A 14,315-nucleotide genomic window follows, 5' to 3' on the forward strand; every position below is an offset into this window, starting at 1 on the left:
GCCGCTGGCGCCGGACGCGTCCCGCTCGCTGGGGCAGGAGCCGGCGGGAGCGCAGGGCTGGCGGCCCCTGGCCGGAGCGGGGGGGGCGGGGCAGCGCGCGGGGGTGCCCCGGTGCGACGCCTCCGCCTCACCGCGTGGCTCTTGGGAGGCCCAGCACGCTTTATGCTGGAAGCTTCCAGATGCTGCTACCAGCCAAGGGCAGGGCTGCCCGGCCCGCAGGCTGCAGCCCGCAGGCACAAGGTTCTAACGCACCATGGTGCCGGGGCACGGCGTGCCCATGCCGTGTCGAGACCCTGTTGCGTACCTTCGCGTCCATTTCCCCCAGCCAAAGCTCTGCCTGCCTACCTCGGTGCTGCCTTTCCATCCAGGTCTGACCGCCCAATATCCCATTTCACAGGGAACAAGCGTTTCTGCCGCAGCCTGTTCCCTCTGCACCAAGGAAGCAGCAAAGGAAGCCAGCAGCCATGCGGGAAACTCCCTGCCAGGACAAGGAGCTGCGAGGCTGCAGGGGATGCACAGCCGAGCCAAGGACGCCTGACCTTGCCTGCTGCCTTCGCTCCTCCACGATGTCTTTCCTGCAACTGAGCTGATTCCAGTAGCTGTGCTTAGAAATGGCAGCATGCAGCTTAGTATGCATTCCCTAGTCCTAATTGATTACGCATTTTTTTCTTGTAAACCAGGGACCTAGGTTTTTGAGCGAAACAAGCTGCCAGGGCAATTTCATTAGAGTCACTGAAGGTGTGCCTGAGAAGAGTGTGTACTTCAGGATGTCCATTTCCTTACAGTGCTGTTTTTCAGCTAAGCACCCTGGCTTTTGGAAGTAATTTAATGCACCCCCAGCTCCAAAAACACACAAAGGGAGAAGTATAAATCCATCGGAGTAAGTAAGGATGCAAAGACTGTCTTGCTCTTTTTTTTTTTTTTTTTTTTTATAGCAATACCTTTACGCTTTTCCAAAATGCACAGCTCTTTTCCTTGGAGGGAAGATGTTGTGCTATTTCACACCCTTTCTCCAACAGATGGCATAGATCCTCACCTGTTTAGAAAGAGATGTTTGAAATAGTTATTCATCTTAAAAATAGATCCTAGCTATCAAAGGAATTAGTGATTCCAGCTCACAGGTTGGTTTTTTTGAAACGTTCATCCTCCATTTTTCCTCCTTATTGGTGTTAGATGTTAAACCCTGTTCTTCTCAGGCTGTAAGTGTGGAACTACTGTGGGTCAGCCTGCCAGACAGGATGGACAAGCTGATTTGTAATTCCTACAAATACTAGTCATGGTACAGGTGCTTGGGTATGTTGATGTGACTGCCCACCTGCCCATGTGAATCCAAGTGTCATGTAATACTAGAAATAAAACATTATGTTTGCATTTAGAAATAAGCCAGATCTGAATCTAGGATTCAAACATCACTGAGGTCCAGAAGTAAGAGCAAATGCTACAGCTAATTCCTCTTTCTATAAAGGACTATGTTAAAATCTGAATCCTGGGGTTGAGAGAAGCCTGGCCGTTTTCTTGCTTCTGTTTTCTTTGAAGAGTATCATGACTGTAAAAAGAAGGGGGGTTGAATTCTGCTGTGCATGCACAGCTGTAGCAACCTCCTCCTGTGATTTTCATTCCCTGAGTTCCTTCAAGTTTCTCTTCAAGAATATACTTTTGTGTGATACACTGCCAGTGAACAGCTATGTTGTTGCTGCCCAAGCCCAGAAATTTTCAGCTGTTTGTTGCCAGATCTGTGAGCAGTTTGAAGCCAAATGGGGATGGGATTCAACGCGAAGAGGAGTTAGAGGATCAGTAAATGCTAGACATGGCTGATATTTAGTAAAAGTAGAAGAGTGAGGGCTAAAGCTGGAATTAACGCAGACTTCTGCAAATCTGCGTGGACTGCCTAGTTCTCTACTGGACAAATACTAGAGGGAGAAAAAAACATTTAGGACCTCTTCTTCTCTCTCAGTTGTGGCAGCAGAGAACAACAATGCTGTAGAGAGCAATGCAGTTATGATGTCATAACTGAGAAAAGAATCAGCTCACAGACCTTTATGATTTCTGTTTTAGAAGATAATTTCTCTTACCATTAGAGTGTAGAGACTCTCATTTAATGTAATCGTGGAAGAGTTCTGACTGGGCAAGCCAGGTTCCAATAAACAATCCTATTCCTTTCTTATTTAATTCTATATCAATAGTGTTAGGAAGAAACACATGTTGACTTTCTGCAAGTTTGCCCTTCTTCAAAACTGTCACCTAATTGCCTCTAACCCCTTTCTCTCAGCGGGGGAGTACCACACATTCACTGGCATGTGTTCCTCCCAGCAGAGGAACGAAACCCATCTTATTTTTCACATTTAAATCAGAATTTTTGCTGCTGTTGTTGCCATGCAGTTTGTTAGCCAAGCATAATCACCTGGCAGGAGGAGACATGCAAACAACATAAAGAGAAGCAATACACTTTGGCTGTAGCCCTTAAACTTTTTTATTCGAGCAGCACCCCCTGGTCCTATTGCCAGTGAAAATAAGAAAAGTGCAAAAATCATAACACATTAAGTCTTTCTGGCCAGGAAAGCAAAAAATAAATTACATGGAATGACCTCCAATACTAAGTGCACTTTTAGCAGCAATTTTCAGATTCAAAAGTAGGTGGAAACTACTGAATGCTAAGAAACTCTTAATAAGGTTTCACAACACCAGAGAATCACCAGAGCTGAAATCAGACTTCTAAGCTTACATTTGTCATAGCCATGCAATAGGCTAGGTAGAACACAACTACAGGATCTGAGTCCTTCTTGGTGAGAGTACTAAATCCTTTCATCAGATCCCCAGCCTTCACATCTAAATATTTCTGTGAGCTGGTTCGGGCACTGCGATAACTTAGAGGTTCTAAAAATTCCAGGGTGTCATAGATGGCTTATCCAGGAGTCATTACTGATGGAAGACACTCCCCTGTCCCTGCTCCCCAACTTTTTCCAGGGCTCATCTCTAGTCTTTAGCCACAACTGAACAGAGAATGATTTAGTGAAAGAACAGTGATTAAGGACTATGAGGACACCAAAGTCTCTCCACTGGACAACATTAACAATGGGAGAATCTTAACACTTTGATGTCAGTCCAATCAAGAAAAACCTCTGCTAAATTTGAGACCTGGACATTATTCTTCACCCTGAAGAGCTATAGAGGAGTTGTCTTGCCACAAAAGTATGTGAACTGTTGGAAACAGAAGTTTTCCTAAGGTTTTCATAGGTCTTTGAAATAATCCACATGGAAAAGTCTTTCTAAAAGCATATTTCAGGTTTTCATCTTCAGAATATGAGGTGGGAGATAACTCTCCTGTACATTTCATTGCAGTGGTTCATGTACAACAATCACAACATTGGTTATTTATTTAGTAATTGAATTTTGTGCTAATTCTGCCTTTCAGTGTGCCTGAAGAGTCCCAGGTGAGAATCACAGGCAAACAGACAAGGGCAGTAGAGAGTCACTAGAGTTTGACACCGGTAAAGCAACAAGGCATCTAAATAATGTCAGACTTGGATATGTAGGTTAAAAAAACAAACCATAGTTTATTTAAATGTGTAAAGTACTTGGGAGGGAAAAAGATTACATGGTACTATGGCAATACAGACAGCCCAAACTGTAACAAGCTCATCCATCATAATGAATACACACTACTCTTTCCAGCCTCCTAATCTGCTCAGATCTTTGGGAGAGGCTTGCCATCAGTTTCTCTAGGGGACTCCACACTACACAGTAATTTCAGTCAGAATTTTCTGTCCTGTTCCTGTATGTCAGACTCAGGAGCAGAGCATCATCCTCCCACCAGGGGAGGCAGGTGAAATATGGCAAAACCTCTCATGCACTAAGACCGTCTGTCAAGGGTTAAGTAAAAGTAGCCTGATGGAGCATCTGATCTCAGGACAAATTGCCAGGCTGTCTGCTGTCTGCCTTAACCTTATCCAAGATGTGGCTCATCACTGGGATGAGAAGCCTAAAGCAGCAGAGACTGAGAGAGATATTATGATAGTTATAAAATGCCATTTCCAGACACAGCTTTTTATTTCAGGTTCTTCTCAATCCAGTCTTTGAAGGGAAGAGCTTTGGTGTAGCCACTGTAGAGTTCTAGGCTGCAAGTTTTATCATAACCCCAGCTCACTAATCCCATCAGGTGCCATCTTAGCTCAGGAGATGCTTTTCCTGGCAAAGTTATGGCTGCAATCCCACCAGTTTCAGCAGGGCAGATATTAGAAAAGTCTGCGTGGTCCTGTTTGGCACAGAACATGCTATCAGTGATGCTGATTTGTATCCCATTATCTTCATACTGTTGCTCACACAACAGTGAATCCACCATCCGAACAGTTCCCATGCGGATTGTGTCATTCTTGTATCCGGGATCTTTAATGTCAGCCAATACCTTCCAGCCAGTAACCACTATTTTTAAATCCTCTGTGGATGAAGTCAAGTCATGAGAAGATGACAAGCAAATGGGTTGAACACGGCTGCTGATTCTGGCTTTGTCCAAGAGTTTTATGATAGCTATGTCAGAATCAAGTAATATAGGATCATAATTGGGATGCACTATGATGGCAGAAATCTGGGGAGGAAACAGAGCAGGAAGAATTGTAGAGTTACAGCAATGGCAAGCCAGCAGAACTCTTTCCGTGCTACTATAATACATATTTATTCCACATACTTCTCCTCTACCCCCACTCCCAAAATGTTCTTTCACCATAGTGCTCACTCAAAGGAGAAACATACAAAGAGATCAAGCATCTTCTAAGGTTTTTTGGCTTGGATTTCAGGGCAATTTTTATTGCATGAAACTCTCCCTAATAAAAAGCAGTCAAGAATATTTTCAGCAGAATGGGGAGTTCGAGTGCAGATCAAATTTTTCCACTGTTTACTGACAAGATTTCACCTGCCATGTCAACTTCAGCCTGTAGCATGTGAAGCGGGGTGGGGGAGCTTTGAATTAAAATGTTGTCTTCTTGTTGAAATTCAACCATCTTCCCACCAAAAAAGAATACTAGCAATACATTACATAATGTTGGGGACAAACTTTTAATGCTGGTCACTTTGATGAAACGCTACAAGACTGTATAGGATTCCTATAAGGAAATACTGTAAAAGATATTTCCTTACAGGAAAAGTCTGAAAAAGCTGGAATTAGAGAAACTAAAAAGGGGGGTAACGTGAGGTGTGTGATCAAATTAACTATGATTTCTTAGATAAAATCCATTAACTCACAACCACACACACACACACACACACACACACACACACTCCAAGAGGAGACACACACAGAGCCAAAATTGATGTATTTCTCCTCATTTTGACTTCAACCTTTCCAGTCCAACTTGAGAAAAACAAACCACTCTGGTCAGCTTGAGGCGCTATTTTTGAGTCAGACATAAACTTCTTTTGAGTTTAGAGCTATACAGCCTTGGGGCTGAGATGTGAAATGTGCTCATGTCGTCAAACCAGGATCTAAAGCACAAGTGTTTCCCTTGTAAATTATGCTAATCACTTTTGACAGTAGCTGGCATCTCCTCTACTTTTTTCTGGAAATATCACTCAAGACATTATAGCCCATGGAACCTGAACTATTTTCTTAGCGATATGTGTCAGGGGTGAAGATATCAGTTGGACAGTGTCAGGGGAATTTAATGAACTATAGCAAGTGCCCTCCTTGTGCCATGAAAGTTCAGTCAGATATGCATTTGATATCTTTAGATATGCATTTGAAAGAGCAGTGTGTAAAACAATATATTGGTCACAGGATAACCTTTTTCTCCCCATACAAGATGGAAGTGATCAGCATCTGTCTGTACTCATCATTTTCTGCTCCCAGCAGACTTACTCACCCGCAGGTTCTGGATGGTCTTTTCATCCCTGTCATCATCTCTGTAGAATTTCCCCAGAACCACCTTGAGCTCTGCTGTCTTGAGCACAATGGTCTTGCCCAGATCAGTGACGCAGTGAGCTGCCACCACCACAGTGCGCTCGTTCACCAGGGCCCCGCTGCAGATAAGGATCCAGGCCCCTTTTCGGAGGCTGTTCTCCTTCACCCTGTTGGCCGTCCGATAGATTGCTGCTTGCCAAGGCCACCTGGTAGAGGTCACTGTCTTCTGAAGGGTGATGTTTTCTGCTTTTCCACAGACTGAGAAAACAAGAATGAGTAGCATCTTTTCCCCACCAAAAAATCTGAATATCACTCTTGATTCCTGCTTAGAATGTGCTAAAATCCTAAAATGCAATGGTTAGCATGACTGACAGCTTTCTAATTAACCTGTCTCCAACCTGCAAAATTATAAGAGGATTTTATACAGCTTTAAAAAAAATATTTTTTTTCAATTTTTCCATTATTATCTGCATTACTGGGTGAAGTAGGAATGTGGATTTAGCACCTGAGCTGGTGAATTTTCATGACAACCTTATCAAGCTGCACTACAATGAGATAACGGCATAAAGAAATGGAAAGAACACCCCAGATTCTTGCTTATAGTAAAACGCCATAAAGACAGAAGTGCACTAAAACTTGCCCCAGGAAGTCACAGAGTAATTGTGGGGTCTTCTAGAACTGACCTTTGCACAGACGAGTCCATGCCTATGAGAATAGACTTGTCTTGCAACAAGAACCTTGAAGCAAATGCATCTAAATCAACAGCTATCCTAGGAAAAAGAAAAAGCACTGCCTTGTTGTAGGAATATATTACCTAGGCTTAGACCCGGGGTGAAATCTCCTGTATGAGGAAAGGTTTCCTTCAGTTGAAAAAGTTACATCATGTGGTCACATTTTTCAGTCTCTCTCTTAGGACATTTTTTTTTTTCCCCTGGGATGTAGTGTGTGCATGCCCATAGTGAAAAGGATTGAATGCAATACTTATCAGTACATGAGATCACCTCAAAGCAAAACCATAAGCAAGAAATTTACGATTTTCTTGAAGTTAGGATCTACTTTTCACAGTTTGCCTGAAGTCAGTAGTGGGTTGTACCAAATCTTGGGGTGTTCCTACCCTGAATTACTCTGTGCACTAGCTCTGGTTAAGATTTTACCTGGACTTACAGTTTGCAATATGAACCCTCCCTCAGCAGGTTATATTAAAGGAAGAAGAGCCTCTTTAAAATGCAGGCTCTCCATTCTATTGGAATCATCATTAAGTTTTGATGGTTTTGTCAGTTGGGTGCCAAAGTATAGACATCAAAGAAAAATCACATTTGCAGTAAATAATTCTAGGAAAACATGAAGTGATAGTAGGAAAATATTTTCAAATCGGGAAAGAAACTCACTGCACCTTTTGCTCAATAAAAAAGTAGGAAAATTAATGGCAAATTGCAGTGATGAAACCTTGATTCCTTTACCATCAACTGCACAAGTTCTACTGGTGGATAAAAAGAGCCATATATCCTCCAAGCTTTATTTCTCCAATCTGCCAGCTGGTAGCATAGGCAGCCTGCACTGCTGGGACTCTCTAATTATCTAAGATGAATACACATCCTGTTCCCCCACCCACCCAGAAATGGGTGCATTTATTTTCCCTTGGAGACTCACTTGGAATACACACAGGGGCTCTCCCACTCCATTTTCCTGTCTTCAGACAAGTCCTCCTGCTGCTACCCAGGCGGCGGTAGAAAGGAGAAATGCACTCATACTGAAGCTGAGTGTGCAGATGCTGGTACCCTGGGGGCAGGTCCCCAAATGGCAGTGCTGACTTCTTGGTCGGATAGATTTCAAGCTTTTGCTTGCTGAATGCAGATGAGTAAAGTTGATGCAAAGGTGTTTCCCTGTTTCAAGTCACAAAGAACACAAGCTAATAATAATAATATAAAAGCAGTGATTACCATAACTTTATCACCAGCTGTGTTAAGTATCATTTAAAAGCACGTGAAGTTTGCTTCTGAAAGAATAAGCAAAAATATCATTCCAACATAGTGTAGCAATACTCCCATTTACATCCCAGCTATTTTATTTACATATATATATATATGTACCCATATACAAAAAAAACCCCACATATTTTTAATTTTTATAAATTTTCTATTTGTGTCTCTTTCATTTTACAGTTTCTGGATAGCAACCAGTTGCCTCTGAATGTGGAACAGTTTTTGACATTCACAAAAGGACTGGAATACCATGTTTTTAAATAAAGAAATTACACTGGAACTTGGCATTGCCGTAATTAATTCTCACTAGAGAGGAGCTAGGCACATCTTTTCTCTAGTGAAGATTTTAATAGGCAGTATTAGGAATCAATTCAGATTAAATCATGTTGATAAAGTTGCTTGATTTAGCAATTAACTGAGATAATTGCCTCACCACAGAGATTTCATAATTGCAATAATCACTAAGCTTCCATTTAGAAATTGTACTGATTAGCTGAAACATGGCACATAATTAAAAAAATAAATATACGCACCAGCCTAGATATCGACCATAAGCTTGACTACAGACATACTTAAATCTTCATCACTTAAAAGGTGTCCCTTGTTCTAATGGTTAAAAGCACATATCTACAGAAAAAACTATTTACATCTGAAAAATTCATCAGGACATTAATTTCCCCTGAGATTTCTGGTACTGACTGCATCCAGAAAAGCCATAAGAGTGTTTTTTTCACACGGTAATTCCATTTTTGATCACAGAGAGATACAAACAGCTTCCATCATATAGAATCTGTGAGGCGATACATAACAGCACTCAAGGAAAATAAAGCTACTAGAAACAAGAGCAATGGCAAGTTTCTTGTATTTTGGAAGGAGGGCGAGAGCTGCTGTGGTCATACTTAGACTGTTAGGGTCCCATTTCTTACTCACATGTGACCTTGCAATATTGCATAATCCACACTTCGCCTCACTGTTTATCTATGAAATGGAGAGTCTGCTTCAAGGGATAAAAACAGTCCATGAACATGAGATGCCATCATGCTGCTATGGAGGTGGAGGCATGTATGCACTTTCATATAGCTATCTGAAATATTTAGCATAAAAAGATGTGTGTTCAAAAGTAAATTGAGAAATTTAAGCAAGAAAAATCCCTTGATGGCTACTAAGGTCTCCTGATGGCTTCTCAGGGCCATCTCTACAATCACACACCACAGAGCTGGAGAGTGGGAGAGTATTTGGGATGTACGTGCTTGCCCTGATCCTATAGTCTTCTCTAGGTGTCTGCTACTGGGCATTGCCATAGACAGGATATGGCTTGAGTTGGACTTTTATTCTGACCTGGTATGGTGGTTCTTAAGAAAAAAGATGAGGACTGCTCTTGCACTGCATCTAAAAATAAATGAATGATGTACTGCAAAAAAAAAAAAAATATCTGAAATCAGAAATTACTACTTGGACAAAAATGAACCTGAACATTGCAGCATAACTAATTCAGATTTGGTTTATTTCAAGAAATCAGCAGAAGGGTAAGCCCAGACGGGGTGTGATCTTTCATTCCCTCCTCCCCTCCTATTCTACTTCCTTCTTTCCCCCATGCCCACCCCAAACACAACTTTATATCGATTGTGCTATGTTGCTTTGGATGGTGAAACATAATGTGAGCAGATTACATTGCTATACCCCCTTCTCTCCTTGTGCTCTCCCTACTCATTTCTTCACTACGAAAGCACGTGTTTATTTTAAGATATCATTAGCCCCAAGGAACTGTTCTCATAGCCTATCACAAGCTTGCAAGCCTAATTCTGGCATCATCTGATAGTTTGGACATATCTAACTGTGCATTTCTTCCTGGATGCCTCCAGCAGCTTGCCAGCCTATGCTTAATCAGACCTCCTCTTCCAGCAGCTCTCATTGCTCAGTTATCAGTGGAGTCGCAGGAACGGCTGCTCAGGCAGGCTAAACACACAGGGTGGAAAGGAGAGGAGGGGAAAAGCAATCACATTTTTTCTTTAAACTGTAGTTGAGATATTGCATTCTCACCTTGACTGAACCTGCATTGGAAGCACTTTCTGTCTCACCAGGTCAGAGATCTTTGGCTCTCTGCAGGCTAGAAAAAATATAATGTTGCACAGTACTTTTCCACATTCACAGCTCAAGTGTTATGGTTCATATACATTTCTACTTTTTCCTCTCACTAGCTATAGTGGACTGGATTAAGAAAAGAGGCAGTAAGTTAGGTGCATTAAAATAAAGATAGGCCCTAAAACCTAAAGCCTTGGAAAAATGCTTCCACACAGATCTCCAGATTTATCCCATTTACAATGGTGGAAGCAACTGATCATCTTCTGCACTGGCACTCTCAGCCATGGATGAAGATTTGTCCATCATTGTATCTGAATGCCAGTTTACACTACTGCAGCTGATGGTTTGGAATCTGAGCAAACTTTTGCAATAATGGAACTATATAAAAAATACTTAATTTCAATCTGTGTAGCCACACACAGCTAATCCCCAGGACTCAGCATACAGAGAAGGGCTGCAGGATGTTACAGACTTCTGAGAGTCTGTTTGGTTGTGCACCCATGGAAGGAGCTGGAGACTGATTCAAAGGAACATCTCAGAGTTACCTGAATATGCATAAAATAAAAGAAGGGAGATCCAGGACTTCTGATTTTGCATATTCAGTTTATTTACTTTAAGCAAGCTTTATCAGTTCAAATAATTCAGCCAGGATCTCCTTCCTGCTGCACACAGTGCGAAAAAAGGAATCTTGCAGGATGGATTTTATCTGTATGCCTGAGCACTTGTATTCTGTGGATTTTAACAATATCTAGTTCTTTGTGATGACCTTTATGTCACTATCAAAATTAACATCAATAAAGATGCTCTCCAGAAATTATCATCAATAAAGATGCTTTCACAGGTGATTATGTGCTTCAGGAAGAGAGTACTTACATCTAAAATAACAGAATAAAGCAAATTCCCAGGGGACAGACATATTTCCTTATATTATCATTACTTCAATTAAAAAAAAAATCCATTAAAATATATGTCAAACAATTGCTTTGGGAAAATGAATTTGGCAGTTCCCCAGCCCAAATTCATTCATCCATTCAGGGTTTCAGACACACTTAGAGTAGCTCCAGGTCAACAGCGTAATTCCCTTTATAGCAAAGGATTTAAAGATGTGTTTCAGTGTTTTGATGAATACAGATAGTTTAGGCATGTCCTCAAGTGGTTTTCTGAACCAAACCTTCAAGGCTGCAATCTACAGGCTTGGTCTTTTACACTCATGACTGGTCCCTGATTTAAAATGATTGTGAGAGGACAGCTGGGCCCTATGACAGCAACTCTGATGAGACAATTATTTCCTTCTATTTCAGTTCCCTCCTGATCTTCTTTGATTTTGACCTTATGCAGGTTTGATCATAGAATGAGGGTAATAGGGGTCTTAGGGCACATTTCTTTCCATGTTTAAAGATGGAAACATCTTCTGGAATCACTGGCATCTTCTCTAGCTGACTTTAACAGCCAGTAGAGCTGGCAAACTAAAAATCTCAGTATCAGGTGTCAGTCAGATGGCTTATTCTTAGCAAAAATAATTGGTGAGTGTAAATTATATAAAACAAATTCCAGTAAAACCACAGCAACTTTTGTGAGTTGCGGTAATAAAAGAACATAAACTACCTTTAATGCAGATGGGCTGCTTCCCTGACCATTCTCCATCGTCTTGGCAGGTCCTCTGTTCATTCCCACTAAGAACATACGAGTTGTTACAAAAGAAAGCAATGACTGTGCCAATTTTTGCATAGCGTCCATTCAAGAGCCCAGTGTCTTCTACTACTCTTCTGTAGCCATTGAGTGGGCCACCAGGATCTGAGCAGTTTTTTTCATCTAGAACTAATGATAGGGGGGAAAAAATAGTAACCATTTTATCAGGTTCACAGCATTATTTTCACCCATCAGATTGCTTAGCATTTCATTCAGATGTTACTACACAATCTACACTTTGTGAAATTTCCCTTTTCAAGACCTGTCTGGGATCTGTCTTCTAAAAGATCAAATATTAAAGAAAGAAGTGATAATATACAGATATCTGCTTATAACACACACTTTAATCTTCACTGAAAGCATAAGATTCTCAAATTGTTAGAAAGACCTTAAAATGTAGCTGACAAGCCTGAAACAGAACCTTGACTTTACATGATGTTAATGTCTCATTAACATTAACAGGGCTACTTCAAGATCATAAAAGGATGCACTTAAACTATTTGCAGGAAACAGGCCCTTGGTATTCCTTTCCCATTTTCCCATTTCTTCACTGGATTTGGATAACAAAACTAGACTACTTAATTTTACTTTTATGTGACTACTTAATTTTACTTTTATGTTTGGTTGCATTTTGGCTTCTTAGCATTGAAAGAGAGATCTCAATAACCCAGGGAAATACAGGAAATCAAGGGGAACATATATATATATATATATATATATATATATATATATATATATACTAAAAATTTACTATAGAAAGATTACTAATGCTAGGTTCTGCCTACAGAACCCCTTCTACTTCCTCCTTCCCGATATTTTCCCCTTCTTTTTATTTGTTGTGTTTTTTTCTCTCAATAAACTTTAACTTTTGGCATAAATCAGGATGACAGTACTCCCTATGTGATGGTAATAAATGGTTTCCCCTGTGTTTTTAACCCTTCTGCCTTCTTTATTTAGCAGCTGAAAAGGTACTTTTTTTTCCTTTGGATTTCATCTCAGTTTTCTTGTCAGGCTGATAGTATCATGGAATTCTGTTTAATTCCTCTGCCTGGTGTCTCATTGCATGATAACCAGTGAACATCTAGTTTAGACAGCTAGTGTTGGTGCTGCTCTGCTTATGCAAGGCTGAGAAACTAAGACATATCAAGTGACCAGAAATGACCTCTTCATGTCATTGCTTCAGACTGGGATGAAGCTTCACTTCTGAAAAGCACCAACAATAACAAAGCACTTAAACATTTATCTAAATCCCTGTGAAATCAGCACAGTAACAGTGCAGAGGTATGGCCTGTCCTGTTGCCATATCCTCATGTCACCAGACAGAGCCAAGCTCAGCAAAGCATGTAAGCACACAGCTAACTGTAACAGTACAAGTTCAATGAAGGGCATGTTTTTAACACTGAGTATATAATTCAAGCTAGGCATATATTTCAGTGCTTTCTTCAACAACACTGGATTTTACCATATGCTGAAGGTTATATATGTACTTAAATACTTTTCCATGTGAGTCATATTCAGTAAATAAAGAAGACATCTGAACTTCCCCTCAGCCAGGAGGACGGGAGAAGCAGAGTCCTGTCTTCTTTTAAATTGGCTCCATTTTTCTTTTCTGTACCTTACAAGCTCTCTAACTTGTGAACCACAAGTGACTGATAACTTGATAGCAGGTAAAGACTAGAGGGAATCACCCACAGTACAATGCTTTATTTGCAAGTTGCTTTCTGTACTGCTATCTAGCCTACAGGCATCATCCGATGAGCAGAGTCCATGTTTCAAAATGTGCCTAAGCTTGACCAAGTAAGTTAACGAAGCCTTCTCTTATTTCATTCTCTGCCTATTAGTAACTTCAACAGAAATTCTCTTGTTCCCAAACTCAGGGTTATAGCTTTTTTCATGTATTAAAAACAAAGAGAAAACATCTGGGAAGGAGAGACCCAAATTACACCATCTAGCACTTCAGTAACAGTCAAGTTTAGAGACAGATCTTTAGCCAGGGACATCATGGAGCAGGGACTCATCACAATCCTGATATTACATTTACTGCAACTGGAGACATTCTCTCCAGACAGAATGCCTATTCCTTCCTCTTTCAGATGAAATTATATACTGCTGTTTCACAACACTGCCCTGCCCCCTCCCACCCCTCCCGTCCCCGTCCCCCGTACATTTTTTGCCACAATACACTTGTAAAAGAACTTTTCCAATTGATAAAAAATATTCTGGAATATGGAAATAAAATTGTGCAATACAAAACAACTAACTAAATAAAAAGTCTCTTTAGATGAGAAGAAGGGGCTTGGAATTTGAATGGTAGGCATGCCAACTTGCACAGCCAGAATGAATGGAAGTTTCTCTTTCATCAATTTTTCTCTAGCATGGGAATTCTGTTGAAATTAGTCTTCATGCAGTAAGCCCCTAATCACTGCCACAGCGTGCACCAGACTTGTGCAGAGAAGGTATCAGGTACATAGTGCTGGAAGTAGCTATACATTGTTGCACTATGTCCCTCACTCGGTTTTGGTCAGACATTTTGTCTCTGTGTAAGAAGGATATACGCCTGAAGTCTTTGAGGAAATTATTTTTCAGTAATTTGATGTTTCAATCAGATCTTTATACAAGTAAGTCTTGCAAGCTTGGGCTCCAGCAGAATAAAATAAGAATCCCTACTGCTT

General features: G+C 40.8%; 1 protein-coding gene across 2 annotated transcripts in view; it reads right to left on the bottom strand.

Annotated features, from left to right (window-relative positions):
• Positions 1-3,528: 3,528 nt before the first annotated feature.
• PAMR1 (peptidase domain containing associated with muscle regeneration 1) overlaps positions 3,529-14,315 on the bottom strand; it is a 59,495-nt gene continuing 48,708 nt past the window's right edge. For both annotated transcript variants that reach the window (XM_027795844.2, XM_013304303.3), the window contains 5 exons: positions 11,560-11,772; positions 9,913-9,979; positions 7,541-7,773; positions 5,853-6,148; positions 3,529-4,582 (listed from right to left, as the gene is read on the bottom strand). In XM_027795844.2, coding sequence (XP_027651645.1) covers positions 4,046-4,582; positions 5,853-6,148; positions 7,541-7,773; positions 9,913-9,979; positions 11,560-11,772 — 1,346 coding nt within the window. In that variant the 3' untranslated portion in view covers positions 3,529-4,045. The remainder of the gene's footprint in view (positions 4,583-5,852; positions 6,149-7,540; positions 7,774-9,912; positions 9,980-11,559; positions 11,773-14,315) is intronic.

The sequence above is a fragment of the Falco peregrinus genome, chromosome 1 (assembly GCF_023634155.1).
Source record: "Falco peregrinus isolate bFalPer1 chromosome 1, bFalPer1.pri, whole genome shotgun sequence".
Taxonomy (NCBI): Eukaryota; Metazoa; Chordata; class Aves; order Falconiformes; family Falconidae; genus Falco; species Falco peregrinus.